The sequence below is a fragment of the Hippocampus guttulatus genome, chromosome 11 (genome assembly GCF_054856545.1).
Source record: "Hippocampus guttulatus isolate MCC_2025c chromosome 11, RoL_Hgut_1.0, whole genome shotgun sequence".
Lineage (NCBI taxonomy): Eukaryota > Metazoa > Chordata > Actinopteri > Syngnathiformes > Syngnathidae > Hippocampus > Hippocampus guttulatus.
Window position 1 is genome coordinate 11,116,139 of NC_141271.1, and position 18,197 is coordinate 11,134,335.

Sequence of the window (18,197 nt, forward strand, 5' to 3'; positions counted from 1 at the left end):
TTTGATTCATGATAGCTAAAGCAGAATCACTTAAGATAATGATTCCCTATACACATGACTGGTCTTGCGGTGTTTGTATGTGTGTCTATTTTGTCCTGAGATTAGAAGGCTGATGACGACGTGACTGCTGCATCAATTTTGGCCCACCCACACAGAGATTGCATGCATGCATAATGTCCTTTGGCTGCGGGCAGGCGAGATGGACAGAGGCTGTGACTGGTGATGCTCCCATCCATAAACACACCGCACATTATGTCCAGATGCCAACTATAATTCTAATTTAATGTAGACAATAGGCAGGATATTTATTGGTAACATAACCCGACAATTAGCTGCTGCCTTGCATAAAAGACTCAACCGACTATCAAGTCGATTTGTAGATATTATATCGTGAATTCACAGCATCAATGTGATGGAGCAAAAGTATTTCGCTGAACATCATACCCGAAATGGAATTGTAGCTCCAGTTTATAAAGACCAAGGACGGAAAAACAGTCAATACCTGTTGGGACTCCCGTTTTATTGCACAGGTGTGCCTCAGGCTACCTAAAATGACAAAACTACTCCAAACAGCATTTTGCTAGTTGATGGAATATTTTGGAAAAGGGGAAGTGCTGACTAACACATATTTAGACAACGTGCAACAATATTTGAAAGAAAAAAAAAGCCTTCTGTGGACAAAGGAAATGTCTTCGATCTGTTGAGTTCAACTCATGAAAAATTGACTGTAATGAATGTACATTTACGAATGCCAAACAGTGGTCGAATATAAATGACAGGGAGCCAGGTGGAACCGGGGATCAGCAATTCTTGAGAATTAATATCTTCTGTTTAAGATATCCGACACAAACCTCCCTTAAGCGGTTTGTTACGTTGTCACTCAAACACGCTTGCTCTCCAACACAAAGTATTTGTTCATGGCGGGATTTGTGCCATAAATGTAATTACTGCAGTCCAAATGTAAGATGATAGCATTAAGCTGCTTTTGGGGGGAGAGTGGGAACGAGAAAGAGAGACATGACGGAACAAGTGATTAGTTGGAAAGGGTGAGAATAGGGGACTGGCAGAGGAAAACAGACACTAAGACGATGGCACAGAAAGAGAAACAAAGAGCATGAGAAATTAAAGAGAGAAGAGGAACGTGACAACAAGAGAGGAAGTAGGAGAGAATGAAAAAAAAATAAAGAAATAAATGGAGTCCTGAAAAGAAAATACAAAGACATGACCTGCCAAGCTATCCCAAATCTATTTGGTTGGCATCAAGGCAATAGGGTATTTTCAAAGTCAAAATTACACGAAGGAGCAACTTAACAACACACTGCAGCAACAGAGCCAGCAGACCTAACTAACAACAATCCTCGCTCCAAGAATGTCAAAACACACTAAAAAGGAGTCTCTTAAACTGAGATATAGCTTAGTTACAGACTGAGAGTCCAAACTTAGCCTTTCCACATTCAAATGCAAAAGACAACCGGAACAAATAAACTGTGGGTATCTTATCGTGACCGAGTGTGAAATACAATCACGTCAGCACGCGAAAGTGTGCACATACGACACTAACTTGCCACTTACCACTCGTCTGTGTTGGAGAACTGCAACTTCCAACATACTCCACCTATTTAGTTTTTTTTTTTTTGTTGTAAAAGGTCCCCACCCAACTGTTCACTCTTCCTGTTCATGCTGTTTCTGTAAAGCAGCCGGTGAGACAACAAACGAGTTGGGCCTGAATTAAATGCCCTTTCCGCCAGGTGCTGCCAAGGCAAGGAAACCTGCACAGCCAATCCACAACACAAGCTCCTTGAGACCAACGTCAGATTGAACCATTTCAAATAAAAAAATCTAAATTGCCTTCCCCAAAAAATAAGGCTATATTTAGCGTATTATAATTTATAGTAGTAGATTGGTTATCTGTTGCTGAAGTTGAGTAATGTATCATTGATGGGCAAAAATAAAGAATTTTCAACAGGGAACAGCTTCTTGGGAACGCGTTAAAAATATATATCTTGTCTATTCAGTTGTCTTCACTGAGCTGGAAGAATGGATTATTGGGACGGAAAGCAAAAGTGTTGAACTGGCGGCTTGATTTCAATCAAACGATAATGCACGTCTGCAGCATTTGATGTAGTGTTGGGCTTCACTCCAAATAAGAACAGTTCCTCTCCTTGTGGTACCTTTCAGAGGCAGGCACCATATTTCAAATTCCAATCTAATAGGCCAAGTGTAGGAGTTGTTGTCCCATTTGTTAAGAGTGGCGGGATTTCTTTCCTACTCATCTGTGCTCATTTTCCCAAAAACATACCTGAGATTCATTGAGGTACTGAAATTACCAATCGTAATCCATTTGGGTTCGCTAGCCTGGCCTTTTGCTCCTTTTGCACCGCTTAGTGGTAAAATTTGAACATCAATGGATTCTTCACTTCATCCGTGCCTCGAGGAACAAACTGTGAGTACAAGAAGTGATAGCAGGCTTGTGGAGATGCTTAGAAACATTCCCTTGTATCAAGATGATCCTTAATCTGATAGCTCTAGTTCCACAACATGAATTTTAGATTACATCTTTCCGCTTCTAATTCACATCTTAAATCACACCGAAAAAACAAGTGCAGGATTATGGTGCAATGAGCAGTTTATGTTTCATTGGCCCTGGGCAATTTCTGAGAGTAAGAACACTTCAGTTATTAGTCCCTGACGGGAAATCCCATTAACCGAGTTTAAATGTTTCTAATAACCTCCTTACAGTAAATTAGGAAAAATACTCCCCCAAAAAAATCCAGAAACCTTGTAGTGATCTTATGGTAAACAGTTGGTCTGGGATATTTAAGAATATTTGAATGATAATGATATTGAAATGTATTGCATTGTTATCTCTTACGATACAGTAAGAATGTATCAATTTCAGATCATGATACTTTGGTTTTACAACAGTGAAAAAACAGTAAAGAAAAAACAAAAGATACATATGCAAATCTTTTCCCTCACTTCTCCATAGCCTCACTTAATCTCCAAGACTGAAAAATTAACACATTTCGTCGGACCACTGAAAGTCATTAATGCGCACGGAGCAAACAAACAAGTAAATCAAACCACAGATCCATCTTGATACACTTTCTCATGTTACAATTGCAGCAGCGGCAACATGAACACAGTCATCAATAAAATAAACTGATGAGCCATCAAACAGCAAAAGAGAACAAAAATGTGCTTTCAAGCTAAGAATACAATCTTCTGATTGCCCAAATCAAAGTATTCATTTTGTATCAACATAATAAATTGCATATAGTATTTTTCTCCCCCCTCACCCCATGCAAAACTAGAAATCTAGCGGTGGAGATTCACATCTGGAAAAGACAAGCGATGAGTTTTGACAACTTGTCGTTGTTGTTGGAGTTCATCACTTCAATCGCTTTCAGAAATTCTGTTACGTTTGATCTGACCAAGTTCATCTGCTTTACCGTTAAGATTGCAGTCGCCGCAGCACCACCGGTCTATGTCAGTGAGGAGGAAGAAACTGCAGTCAAGCCATCACCGGCTGCAATCGAGTGACTTGCTTCTGCAGTGATCGCCAGCCGCTGCGTGTTTCTTCCCCCTCGTGTGGTTGGCCAGTGTTGCCTCTCTCGCACTGCTTGCATCAAAGTACTTGAAGCAAAATCTACATTTTGCATGTCCGTGGCGAGGGTCTTTTTGTGGGGGGTGGTAAAGTTGAAACGTCTCTTTCAAAACATTTCGTTAAGACTACTTTTCTGTCATTTTGTTTTTAAATAGACTATTTCAGAATCCGCGCTGGATGTACATCAAGGACCACTATTGCATCTAATGTATATAAATCAGCATGTATTGTATTGTATTGTAATGTATACAAACACGTCAGTCCAATCCTCCTTAGACAAACGCAGCTGTTTATAAATGAATCCATCTTATGGGAAGTTCCTGACAAATCAGGACAGAAACAAATGGCCTCCTTCTCTTGTTGTCTTTCTCTTTCAAGCATCATAACGTATATTATACACCCACATGTCATTGATATCTGCGTAGCAGCTGATAGAGATAAATGGGTGTGCCGGCACAAAAGGACAGTGCTGACCATCTACTGATTACTGCTCACTTTTATTGGCTTACTGGGGAAGATGAAGAGGGGTCATGGGGCATTCACGATCCAAGGCAGAAGCCAAGAGAGCTCCTGAACCGTGTGTGTCACTTTAAGGAAGATATGTGGGCAAACAAAAGGTTTTGTATTGCAAACAGACACACAATACAAGGACTTTGAGCGTGTCTACGGAGTGTTGAGAAGCGCTAATGTGCAGTAATATACACGTGTACACAGCCGCAGAGACTTACAAAGATAGACTACGCTCTCGCTCGCTCTCTCTCAAATCAATACATCAATCCATTAAAGTCAAACTAGGTGGGTTTTAGGGTGAATCCTAAGCAAAGTCGGCAAGAACCAGCAAGACAAGGAAACGATAGACTAAAAAGTGAAGACAAATCCTTAAAAAGAAGAAGAGTTGATGGAAGATAGTAAACAATTGCAGAGGCACGAGGATACAGTGAGACATGACTCTCTCAAGACGTTTTTTATTTTTTGTTTTTGGCAGACTCTAGGCAGTATGTGACTGTCATCAAAGTCAAAGTTGCACCAGGGAGAGATTCAGACAATGGGCTGCACCAGTCTCCCTCAGCATCACGTACAAACACATTTTCAGGGAGCCGTTGTTCATTCTAAGCCCCTCCGCCTGATTGTCAGCCTCTAAGCCTGAATGGTTTTGGCAAGAAAAAGACTGCGAGGGCAACTAAGAGCACAGGAGTGAGGACATTAGTGGTGGGTGGAGGAAGAAATAATTGGGGAAGAAGAAGACATTAAAAACTCAACATTAAACCCAAAGCTGAAAAGTATTTACTCCAAATAGTAGGTCTGCGAAAAGGTCATTATAAAATGGATCGGTTGGACTTGTGCTGAGTGTTTTATTCCACCGTCTGGGAAAACATTCTGACACACATTTAAAACTGACTTTTTGCATAGCTGAATACATTTATCCACATATTCATATGCTCATTAGGCACGCACACACAAAGCTCTGGGCTGTTTCTATGAACATGGTGAAAGAAGAAACATAACTGTAACCACTTGTTTTTTTGTCCCATCAGCAATATGCTGAGCAGACTGCTCTGCCCTATTTAAAGTGGCTTCAGGAAAGACACCAACTGCAGTTGAAAAAAAGATTTGGATGATAAAATATCAGTGCTGATTTCATGCTTTATCTATTAGAAAGGATAAGCGCAATCATTTGAATTATTGTGATGCGGGATCGCTGGTCGACCGCGTGAATATGATGCACATCAGTCGACACATTTCCGGACCGCGCTGAATTTCTATCCGGTCTAATATTACGTTTATGCGAGAGAATTCATATGCAATAAGAACTGCCATTTATGACACTCCCCCATCTCAGACTCTGCTAAATTACAATAAAATGTGGAATGAATTATTTTCCAATGCACGATGCAGAATTTCCATCATCATCACCATCATCAGAAGACCATATGGAAAGGATGATCATCAAATGTGTGTTGCCTTTTGGGGTGTGGAGGTGGAAAAATCGTCGCTGGATGTAAAAGAAAAAATTCCCCTAAATGACTATTTGAAAGCTGCTGATGTATTTCACAAGAGCCCACCCAACACTGCCCACTCTTTTACCAAATCAAAGTCCTGGTGAATCTCAAAAAGAATTGGATTAGAAATGCAAGTGAGCTGAGTTGTGTGCGGACGCCATGAATATACAATAAGGTCAATATTTTCTAGCACGCAAAAAGCCATATAATCGAACATATTGTAAACTCCTGAGTCTAAATTCTGCTTTTCTACTTTTTAATTGTACCTCTTCATGTTCAGAGATTCACTTATTATATTCAAACCCATCCACCAAACAATGTAGCACTTTCCCAAACTCTGGCATATCAAATATGCAACAGGATTAAAGACACAGGTCCAAACTAATGTTGGGAAAAGGTTCCATAAACGTGCTTTGCCCTCATCTGTTCAGCAGTTAGAAGAAAGTCATTTTGTTTTTATTAGTGTTTCAGTTCTATAAACCACATGTTGCATTCCTCCCATGATTTTTCCATAATGCACATTAGGCTTTCGTGCTAACTTGCCTTTGTTAATGGGTATGGACCTTTTAAATCAAATATAATAACAAGGTTAAAGCTGAGGACAAAGCAGAATGTGGAAAAAATCTGAAAAGGTATTTTCCATAAAGGCTACGGCACTCTACAAGAAGGCAAATTTAGTGCTCTTACAGTGCAGCAACGTAGTCCACCGTTGTATTGGAGCTCAGAGTTAGAGGCCTCGGTTATTCATGGTTTTCAAAGCCGACTGCGAATCGCTTTTTTTTTTCTTTTCACTTTGAATTAGGGTCACACAGGTTTAGTATTTTCACAGGTAAACTGACTTACACTTTTATTTACAGTGGTGACTTGAGATATGAGTGACGCCTATGAGTGCTATATAGTGGCAGTGAACTAATCTCATTTAACAACAAGTGGCAGTTTGGCATTTGAAAGCTCTATATAAATAACAATTTGTTGCATTGTGTTGTACATTTCCGTATCGGTGTATTCTACGGCCCCCAGGTGGCTAAGGCATGCACACCAGAAGAAGCCACACAATGTGCATAGAATTGAAGTAAAAAATATGGCGAAACGTGTCTTTACTATCAATTGAAGTAAGTCATTGCGGTATATTTTGAGAAAGAAAATATTGAAGAGTGATGTTTTTCTCATAAAAAAAAATGTTTTTTTTCTGTCACGTATTAATAGTATTTGCATTCTTTTCAGTGCAGAAAGATGATTTGAGATAAGGATGTTGTGAGTCTTCAAGCATGGTCGGGGAACTCAAGACGCTTCTGAATGTACGTATGTGTTTGGGCCTGGAAGGTGTTCAGACGTAATTTTGGGCTTAAACTATGAAGGGGAAAACATTTAGCGGGGGTAGCTGTCTTCATATGTGTATGTTGAAGTTTTCATAGGATTTGGTGGTACCCACCACAAAAGACAATGAGTTACGACAGTTTCATATAAGATATTGGAGAAATCTAGACTACATGTTTGTATTCAACATTAAACGTAGAAAAAGTGTAAATACATAAATAAATAAATAAATAAATACATCTCCCAGGGTATGTGTGAGTGTGGGTTGCCTTTTTGAAGGTGTAATTTATAGAAGGTTCCCTCACCTGCAGTGTTTTCAACCAGGGATCCTACAGGGATTTCATCTGCAACTGAAATAAAACAAAAATAATGAATCATTCTGACACGTGTTGTACGCATCAACTCCAGTTAGAAGTGGCTTTGGGGTTAGTATCTCCACTTGATCTACACAATTTCCACTCATCATGTCCAACTTTCCAAACGTGCCAAAGCCCCTCTTCTCAAGCCCACCACCAATCTTGTCATCGAGACCATCTGATTTTTATTCCGGGCCGTTTAGTCAGCATCACAGCTAGCAAGTCATCTCATTAATCACAAGCCCTCACTTTTCTCTTTGAACATATCAGTCGAGGCTCTCAAAGACATCACTTCACTTTTGTCTCTTTCCATTCCCCCCCCCCCACCTATTCAATGGTGTTGTTTCTTCAGCAACACTCAAACTAAACCAGCTGGGTTGGCCTTTTTCCCTTCGGTTGGACACCACAGCTTCCATAATTGTCCCGAGTCAAGCTTTGCATTACTTTACACCTTTAAAAAAGGCACTTTCGAGTTATTTCTGCCCTTGGTGGTGAAGAAACACATGCACACACGCAAACACACACACACACACACACACAAAAACGGTCCAACGACGACACTAACTGGCGGGTAGCACTCTGCCAAACACACACTGAGACCACAAAAACCAAGCAGTAAATGGCTGTGCACTGCAAATATTTTCCTAATCAAAAGCAAGCTCAAAATGTAATTTGAGCCCTGTGCATTGCAATGTGTGTCTGCCCACATCAGTTTGTGGCTAATTTTTATGACTGCTGCAGCGGCAGCCTAGATTTTTGGCAAATCACTACACGTCTACTTTGGTTTCAGACAGATAAAGCGTAAATGTGCATACGTTCGCAGTTGAGATGTCTCATTTAATTTGAAAAGCTTGATTTAAGCTAATATAATGAGCCTATCATTTTCAGTGAAATATACTGATTGATGGCATACACAGACCCATGTCTGCAAAACACAAAGATATTATAAAACATCCAGAGTAACTGCAGTAAAACCATAAATGATTAAATGTTGTCTAAATATTGAATGTTAGAGGGGTGTCAATCATTGAATAAGAAAAATAATTGGAAGGGGCATCTAGTGGAATAATATGGAGCTTACCATCATTTCAATCAATAGTGGGAAGGGTAAGCTCAGACCAATGAAACGATATGCCGCAAATCGCAAAAATCAGTGATTAATTGACCCCGCCCCCCCACCCCGGTTAATAATTGCCTATTTATGGCACAAGATGGTGGCAAAGCACATCTTTTGTCTAAAACAAGCTACTCAACACACTTTAACATTGTTCCTTGCCACGGAGATGTCACACGCTTACAGCAAGACAATATTTTTATTCCTTTGGCCTTAGTGCGCACACATAGAAAAGGTATGTTTTTTTGAAGCGCTTGATGAAGGATTAGCTCTCCCCAAGATCCCCCACCCATCATCCCGATGCTGGACCGAAATATATATCCCTGCATTCACATTAACATCCATGTTGTCACAGCTTGGTATATGTTTATGTGCATTTTCTGCATTTTGGATGTTTCATGTCGTGTGTGAAGGTATTAATTAGGGTTACGTGACATGGATTAAGTCAAATCGGATAAAGACATTCAAGTGATATTTCCCAGTTGGACCTGTTGTCGAAATCAAGCCCAGGAGTGGCTGAACTTGCATGAAAAGGGCTATAACGAGACGGCAAAAAAGACTGAGTGTAAGAGTGAGTGGAACAAAGACCAGAAGGATTTTAACATTTTAAAGCGGTGTTTAAAATATATGTATATATTTTTTAATCATCATCTTGGTGAAAAAAATCAGCTAAATTATGCAGATTGGCCCGTAAACCAAATGGTTATGGGCCAGCATTGTTGCCGTTTGTCTCTTCAGGGGGTCCTCAGTCAACAATGTGCCATTCCCAAGACGGCGATGTACACAGTAGTAAAATCATAATGACATTAAATATGTGCATGTAAAACACATTCATGCCAAAGATATAAAACTAATTTAAAAAAACTGTAAATATGGTGATAACTGATGGTGCCTTCATGTGCCACATGACGACTTACTCTGAAGCCACAGCTCAAAAATTGAAACGTCATACGTCATCCTTCCATGCCACGTCCATAAATCCGGCCATGTGGAATTTGTCATAATAATATAGTGGTAGCTCTTGTTCCAAATCTAATTGTATAAATGCAAAGAAACTTTCCTGAACTATGTCTATCTCCTCATTGTCATCGATGTATCCTCCAATTTTCTTTTCTATTTTGTTCGATGAACCTCTTCTAATGTGTATAACACAGACGGACATGCAGGCAATCAGAGAGGCCAGCCACTGACTGATAATATTAGATGCAAGAGACCATGCAAGATGGGTGAGTGTGTGCTTAGTATACATTCAATATCAGCAGAGACATTGGTCACATGTGGCTCAGAGACATATACTGTACCTACTATGTACAAGTAAGAATATTTAAATGTACAGTAAATGAAAAGAAGAAGAATGAAAACAATGGAAAGTATTCAAAATGCCCACCAATGTGTGTCTGGTTCGGAGTGGTGCTTAAGTCTATGCTCTTGGAGGCCTTTACATGCTGGAACTGCTGCTGGAGTTCAGACTGGGATGGGGACATTTCCCTGGTACGACCAATCACAAACCACAGGTTTGTTTCAAACTCACAATATTTTATCAACAACAAAACGTCCCAGTCGCTGAAATTATCAACTCACCTTTCATGAAGGTAGGAGAACTGCTGATAAGAGCTTCTTGCCTCTGCTCCATGACCATTCTGCTCTGCCTCTTCATCCATGTGAGAATAACTTGTATATGATCCTGAAAAGTATTCCGCGTCATTCAGAAAATATCCAGAGGCCTTGTTTTTGTCCAGAGTGATGATATATGTAACCTCACATAGATCATTAGGACACATAGGTTATAATACAAGGTGGCTGTAATCATAATGGAATGTTCACATTTGTTTCACATATGTTTCGCCTGTACACGAGTACGTATTTGGATGGCTTACGCTACTGACGCAAATCCATCGAATAAAAATAAAGCAAACCAAATGTATGTTTTTCCTGGTTTAATTGCACCCTTAATTCAGTTCAATTTTAAAGTTCTCCGGTAAGCACAGAGGATACCTGGAACTCACCCTGACAGATTTTCAGTTCAGTTCTCTTTAGCCACTTTCAAACAGAACTTTTTCAACAAAAATGAATCAGAGCCAAAATAAGTATACCTGGTATTTTGCCTGTACCTTTCACAGTGGACCCAGGTAAGTGAAAGATGACTCAACCGCGTGGGCTTTCACACAGCCTCCATGGAATCTCCGATTTAGATAATCAGATGCATGCTCGCGTTCGATACTCGCCTTCATCCCTCCATTTCATTCTTGTACCTTTCACGCAGCTGCACTGGAGCTCTCTTTGCATTCTTACAATCTAATATATATTCATATTTTTTTGCTTTTATTCCTTTTACTAGCTCCCATTAATCATCATATCTTCCACTCCATTTTCCTGTTTTCGTCGAAGTTAGTCATTTCTCGTCAGTGCCAGCACCGTAATCACCTCAACTGTCAAAAACACATTCTTCTTTCACCTCACACGCACACAAATCTGTTCTCACTGCCTCCCACTCTTTGATGTGAAAAAGACATTTGTTCTGTTAAAGATAAATCATTCGGAGCATGCTCCAGCAGCAGATGTCCATTTTTTATTTTTTTTTTTGCATCCGACCTTCTGTATTTGGAACCCTCTCTCTTCTTTTCGCTTTCATGGCATGCTTTATTCGGATGGTGACACTGAGCTCAAAATAAACACACACACTCACTTGGTAAAAGAAGAGCTTGAAAAAATTGTCCTTACTATTATGTGCATGTAGATGAGTGCTGTAGATGAGGTGAATTTGAAGAGCAAGGTCAGACATGTTTACCAGAACCAGTGTAAACACACAAAACACACAGATAACACCGTTTGATTCTGGCTCACAATTCCAACATCCGAGCACAAGCGTGCTTACTCTACCACTCCCACATTTTCAAATTCCAGAGACAGAATACACTTTTTTTTTAAATGCACATAATAACCACTACGATTATATCGTGCACACTCGTGCATGCTCATACACCACACAGATTAGGTGAAGAAGTTCAACATTTGAAAAGGAAAAAAAAACCTGCTTCAACAGAAACTTGACAAACATGACAGGCCGGATGAAAAGACAGGAGAGGGACTGAGGGAGAGATGAAAGCGTCATCATCAATTAATATGTAGAGGAGATGACAATACCTGACCCAGTTATTTTTAGTTTATCTGTGAAACATAAATTAGTTTGATTTAGATTATTAACTTGGTGTCTCTGTTTGACTGAAGTTATTGAAAATGAAATGCCAGCAATAAAGGCTACTTCAATGACACAAAATGATTTTCAAAACTAAATAGCACAGGAGTGCATCATGTTCACTTGAGTTTCGAGGCAGAACTCTAGACTGAATTGGAACACTCTTCCTTGAAGGGCCAAAAATGTATTTGAGTTGAGTTGAGGAGAATCATGTTGGGATTGGGATTTTATTTAATTTATGAATTAAAAGTCACTTATATCTGTACTCTGCGACTGACTGGTGACCAGTTCAGGGTGGAGTCAGCCTATCCCATTTCCCCCCATCCCTCATTTTAGGGTAATTTCCTCTTCATAGAGGCACTCATAACAAAGCTTGGGTCACATCACGAGAGAAACGCATCGTCCATAAAATACAAAATACATGACATGTCTTACACCATTACACAATGCCAAACTTTGAAATATGTGCATGACTCTCGCATGCAAACATTGACATATTCATCGTGTATAGGCCTGCCTTCTGAACTTTATTTTCAGATAAGACTGGCCATCAATCAAACAAAAATCTAACCCTTGGCAGACTCAGAAATTAGTTGGCGCAACGGTGATGGAGAAAAAGATTGGATAAAAGACACAGTTTGGGATTATTTCACACTTAAAGTAAAATACATCTGCAAAGCGGAACTAACTCCCGTGAGACAACAGCACATTTACGATAGTGTAAGCAAATTTGCAATGGCCCTATGAGTGGTCAAGACAGACACAGCCGCTGGTATACTTTCAATTGTTTCACTGAACAAACAAAATACACACCGAATAAGCACGTTCATGACCGCTACTCCAGCCACAACGGAAGCCCAGGCATGGCTGACTGTTAAACAGTTAACAACACAAAAGCAAATTCTATATAATCAGTCACTGACTCCCACGTCACTCACCAGGCCAACAAAGCTACCTCCTCAAAGTCAAGGATTTTGCAATGTGGAACTTGAGGATGGCAATCCCAATTGGTAAACAACAATACCGGCCCCTCTCATGCACATTTTGTTGTTGAATAATGCAAAATCATTTTTTATCAGATTACTTACCTAATCAAAGTGACAACCGGTAGAAAAAGTGATTCTAAAAATACTTGATAGGTGTAGCCCAATTTATTTACACAACCCCTCCACCTTAACAATGTATTGAAAACAGTTCTATCATATGTCACTGAATAATTTGAGACTAACAGAAAACAATAGTTTATGAGATAGTATTTTTTTTTTTTTTTAAGTGGAAGGTGGTTGGGAAAATGTCCAGTCTGTTATATCCATAAAAAGCCAAGCAGGTCAATGAATCAACTTCGTAGCCACTCTAGCTATCTTGACAAACAGTCCATGTCTCATGCCAAAACCATTAGAGGAGTGGAAAACTCTTTAACATCCATAAACGCCTCGTGTTGTCATTCGTCGTTCTTTTCTTCTCTTATTGAAATATAAACGGAGAAAAAGCAACAATGCTACAGCAGCAAGCACACAAATCTCCAAATAGGATGCCCTTGTTTCCAAATGTCACTGGTAATAATTCAAAGGGTGCTGATTGGCTGATTTTTTAAATTAGTATATGATTACATCTCTGCATAAACAACAAAGAGTAAAACCAGACTAACTCACCGTCTGATGTGTAAAGTGTGCTGTTCATGTTCGTTTGATGAACCACTCCTGTGGGACCATTCACTTGATTCACCAAACCAGGCAACATCGGGGAGTTGTCAAATGAGTAGCTGGATGACAGGCCATGTTGATCCTGAAAAAAAGACAAAAGACAAATACAAAGGCCCTGTCATTTAGAATGAATTTTGATTCATCAACCTACACACAGTGGTGCGAAAAAAATGAGCCGTCACGCACCTGTCGTGAACGCAAAATCTGACGCGTTTATTGGCGAGTGAGGCCCAGGGATAAAATGAAGGCTCTTAAATCAAACGCAACAGTAATGCAATTTTGACTTCAACCAAAATTGTTGGAAAAAGCATTCTCCAGTCGATCGTTCAAGTGTATCTGAGTGCACACCGTTGCTGGGAGAGCGAAAATAACTTAAACGAGGCTGCGTACTAAAAGTTGGGAAAGTCACATCAATGACAACCATGCTAACTGCAATTGTCTAGACAGTTGGGCCTCTTAAGATGATGATGAAAACAAATCAGGCATTTCTGCGTTGTGATATATTTTTGTCTTTTTCATGAGAATTCTCTGGGAATTTAATTAGCATATATTCATAGTTTGTCTGGTAAGCAGAAACTGTATTAATTAGCATATATGCATATGCATGTTTTTTTCCTCTCTCTCTCTCTCTCTCTCTCTCTCCCTTTAAAAAAAGAACTCAAACACCAAAAATGTACGTTATAGCTCTCAAACCACCTTCATTTCCTCCCTGAACATGTCAATATTGTCTGGCAGCATAAATCTGAATATGAATATTTAGAAAAGCCACATGCTCAGAGCCAAATCCATCGCATGAGTGGACACCACTGTGCTTTTTTCATTTTTTTTTATTTTGGTGGTTGGCGTGTTCATTGTTTAGACAAGGAGATCTCCACAGTTGCTTATCTACACTCACAATTCAGATCTTAGCATTGTTATGTTAATGTGGAATAGCATTTGGTATGCGCAAGCCATATTTCTTAAGCAAACATAATATTTGTGACTAAAGGGCTGGGAAACCATTTGCACTTCTTTTCAAGCAACGGTACATGCAGTAAAATGTCTGAAGCAGTGAAAGCCGTTATGCAGACTTGTAATGTGTCAGGTTTAAAAACCTATCCGGTCATTCACCACGACTACTTCAAAGAAAGTGGCACTGATCATCTTTCTTTGTACAGTACATTCTGTTTCAGAACACACATGAGAGAGCCCCTAGTCTGTGCGCATACATATGGTGTACTACAAATAATTATTTGGATTATCCAGCTTCATAAAAGGATGAAATAAGAGTCAGCTGAATTAAGTGTAAAAAAATGTGAAGCATGTGCTAGAAATAAAGAGAATATACAGTGAGGTGGGTGGAACAGAATATTCCATTTGTGAAAAGGATCCATACTCTTTATTTAATAATTTCATTTCCAGTCTTCCATAGAAGACGCCTTGTTTGTTTGAAACCTTTTTTTTTTGTTTTGAGATAAATTTGCCATTACGCTGTTGCTGGGGAATGTCAAAGTCCACAAGTGTGAGCACAAAATTACAGACCAAAATATATATTTTAAGAAATGTGAGCAGCATTTCCTCTATTTTGTCCTTTGTGTTTCCAGCGTATGATGCATATCATCGCTGTCCAATAAAACTCATTTAAACACCTCTGATATCTACTTCCCCTCCACTATCAGCAGCCAATGCAAACCCCCCCCCCCTCCAAAAAAAACATTTACATTCGAGTCAAGGCTACTGTGCACAAGGCACTTGATAGATTCTACAGAGCGATGCAAAGTGGATCTGCTGAATAGCAGCCAGGATGAAAAGAGCCTTTTTTGACTTATAAAGAAAAGAGATACAGCTGAGAGATGAGCACCAAGTCACACACGCTCACTCACAAAAGCACAAGGACAAAACCAGTGCAAATGCTCTTTTGCAGTTAGCTGGTAAGAGCAGAAAAGAGAGCAGGGGGGACTAGTGTCAAGTATAAATGGAGTTAAAAGCACAGAAAAGTCAGTGTGGAAAGAGGCAACTAACCCGTGAAAAGGAATTTTACTTTACCGTGCTTGCATGGTTCTTTCTCTGAGTACTCTTGACTTCCTCCCACATTCCAGAAATATGCATCTTAAGATATATCAGAAGACTCATTTGTCCAAAGGTGTGAATGGTTATTTGTCAATATATTATTATTATTTTTTGTTATTTGTCAATATATTGTATGCCCCTGTGACTGGCTGACGGCCAGTCCGATGGTGTAACCCACTTCTCGCTCATTACCAGCTGGGACAGGCTTTAGCTAATCCGTGACACAAATGAGTACGAATGCGTTTTCTTTGCAAATAGAATTTTCGTCCATTTAAAGCAATTATCGGTCACAACTAAAATGCCACAAAAAAGTAATTTGTGTGTGTGTTTGTGCTTGTGTGCGTGCGTTCATGCGTGTGTACCTTCACAACTCTCATCACCACAAGCTGAATGGTCCCTCTTACATTTCCCTCATGTGACATGGAGCGGCGGAGTGTCTCCATGGCCACATGATTGGAGCGTCCGAGCAGAGACTCTCCATTCACAGCGACCAGCTGGTCATTGACGTGCAGGCGTCCATCCTATAGCACAAACACACAGACACATGTGTTAATTGGATAAGCTTCATTTCTGGGTAAACAGCACTTTGTTTTTATGGGAAAGTAAAGGTAAAAAGAGCACTATTAGCTGACAAGTATTCTTTTGGTTCTATTCCATAATACTGTTTTCATTTAGGGTCACCGATGAGCTGAAGCCCCACCCACTTCTCTGTCGACTGAAAATGACATCACAGTGCCACAGGGCTCAGGTAACGTACGTCATATGACCAAACCCAGAAAACAGGCGAGCCGTGATTGGTCGCAACACTTGAGCCCTGGGGCACTGTGATGTCATTTTCAGTCAACAGCAAGTGGCAGTACAAGGCAAAATGGCAGCCCACTGAAATGGATGAAAACAGGTGGATTTTGTTGCTTAATTCATATTCCACAGATGTGTTATTAATCAGAATGCTGTGTTTGATCACATTTTTTACTTGTCTTTACCATTTACTTCGTCTTACTCTTACAAATGCTAAAATGTTACTTGAACATTGCCTGTACACTAAAAAAGTTTATTTTTCAAAAGGTTATCTGATATGGATTAGGTGTATTGAAATTCCCATTTATCTTAAAGGCCGTAACTCGCTGAGCGGCAAAGGTTTGCATGTATGTGCACATCTTGTGAATATAGTTTATTTTTTCGTCCGAGTTTCTTGTTGTTGACCAGGGAATCAACGTAATCAACACATACCAAGAGGGCCGAGACAAGAATAATGACAAAATAACTTCAAATGAATGCATTCATTTCGGGAACGTGGTGGGTCAGTCACCTTGTAAGCAGCCCCTCCATGTATAACAGATTTGATGAAAATTCCCAAGTCCTCTCCGGTCTCTCTTGACTTGTTTCCTTTGAGGCTGACACCCAAACCTGCTGACCCAGAGTCATTGAGGGGCACTTCGAACATGAGCTGCTCCTTTCCATTCTCCAAAATTAAGCCAGAGTCATGGGACCCCTCATCTTTCTAAAGTAAGAGAGGAAAACAGCAAGAGAGGGACATGAATCATTCTCAATTTACCATTAAAACAAAACAAATGGTTAGTTTTTAAGAATCTGCTGTTAGTCACCCAAAGCACATGCATGTTACCTTACCTCACTTCTTTGCAACACGCTTGTAACACAACCACACACATTGTTCAAGCACCAACACAAAAACTACAAGGGGAAAAGCCAAAGCCAATTGTCCAGTCTTATACTTAAAAATGAAACTCTCATACAATGAATTTTAATAAAACGGAACACTCACAACTGAAGAAATGGCTTACCCCTAACAGATGACTGACACTCTCTGTTGTTGAGTATATACAGTAAACATCCATGGCCACTGGATGAGTAAGTACTGTGCGTCTTTTGTCAGGGTCCATGATTTACAAAAGAGCATTTCTATGGTGCCAGTCTAACCTGAAGTTAACTACGACTAAGGCAGTAGCAAAGCCATAAGAATAGTAAATATTTAAATGCAAAATATTTCTGGACCATAAATATGAAACAATTAAATCGATTGATTTGCAGGAGTCTTCTTATACCGCTTAACCATGGCGCTGTGCAAACTAGTTAATTCTTCACTGTTCCTAACGTTGTCGGTGTGCTTGTAAACAGAGGACCCTCTGCATATTTCTCAGCGTAACAATAGTGACAAGAGTGGGAAAAATGTGTTTAAAAAAGTTTATTCATGTTTTCTGTGCAGTCAAATATGTTATACACAGAATCAGGTCAAACTGTGATGATAAAAATTCGGTCAAGGAAAGAAAATGGAAGAATCCACATTAAGATGTTTAACTGTCTGTAAAAGAGGAGTTTACAATATTTTTAAAAAAACACGTTTTGCCGTATTTGTGAAACCTGTCTGTGTGACAGTCCAAGAGTAAAATGTTCTGTGTAGGAATAAAAATAAAAAAATAAAAAATAAATCAGCCCCGGTCCCATCTTGTACCATAATATGATTTGTACAAAATCACCATGCCTGAGGAAAAACAACCAGAGACAATGTCGTTTTAGTTTGAAGTATTTTTTGAATTTCATTAACAAATATGTTTTTTCCATTTTAGTTATTTTGTTTTTGTCAACTACAATAATCTTGATTAAATGAAACCATTTAATCTTTAGTCTCCATTATGAATAATTCATGCTAGCAATGTAGCAGTCATGGCGAACATTAGCTTGTTGACAGAGCATGTTAGTGAGGAGTGTGGCTTTGTCAGGGACTCAGGGGGGAGGGGATGAGTGAGGTGAGGCTACAATCAAATCTTGCTAACAGTTTTAGCATAGTAAGGTGCCCACATAACCAACAAATATAAACGTGTTACTGACAGGAAAAG

General features: G+C 39.5%; 1 protein-coding gene across 5 annotated transcripts in view; it reads right to left on the minus strand.

The window, feature by feature from the left end:
* LOC147198052 (partitioning defective 3 homolog B-like) overlaps window positions 1-18,197 on the minus strand; it is a 124,257-nt gene that overhangs the window by 62,545 nt on the left and 43,515 nt on the right. For 3 of the 5 annotated variants that reach the window (XM_086124013.1, XM_086124011.1, XM_086124008.1), the window contains exons 13-19: window positions 16,652-16,843; window positions 15,705-15,863; window positions 15,319-15,381; window positions 13,243-13,375; window positions 9,976-10,078; window positions 9,782-9,882; window positions 7,230-7,274 (exon numbers count right to left, since the gene is read on the minus strand). In XM_086124013.1, the coding sequence (XP_085980139.1) occupies window positions 7,230-7,274; window positions 9,782-9,882; window positions 9,976-10,078; window positions 13,243-13,375; window positions 15,319-15,381; window positions 15,705-15,863; window positions 16,652-16,843 (796 nt within the window). The remainder of the gene's footprint in view (window positions 1-7,229; window positions 7,275-9,781; window positions 9,883-9,975; window positions 10,079-13,242; window positions 13,376-15,318; window positions 15,382-15,704; window positions 15,864-16,651; window positions 16,844-18,197) is intronic. The other 2 variants (XM_086124012.1, XM_086124009.1) reach the window with 1 other exon arrangement.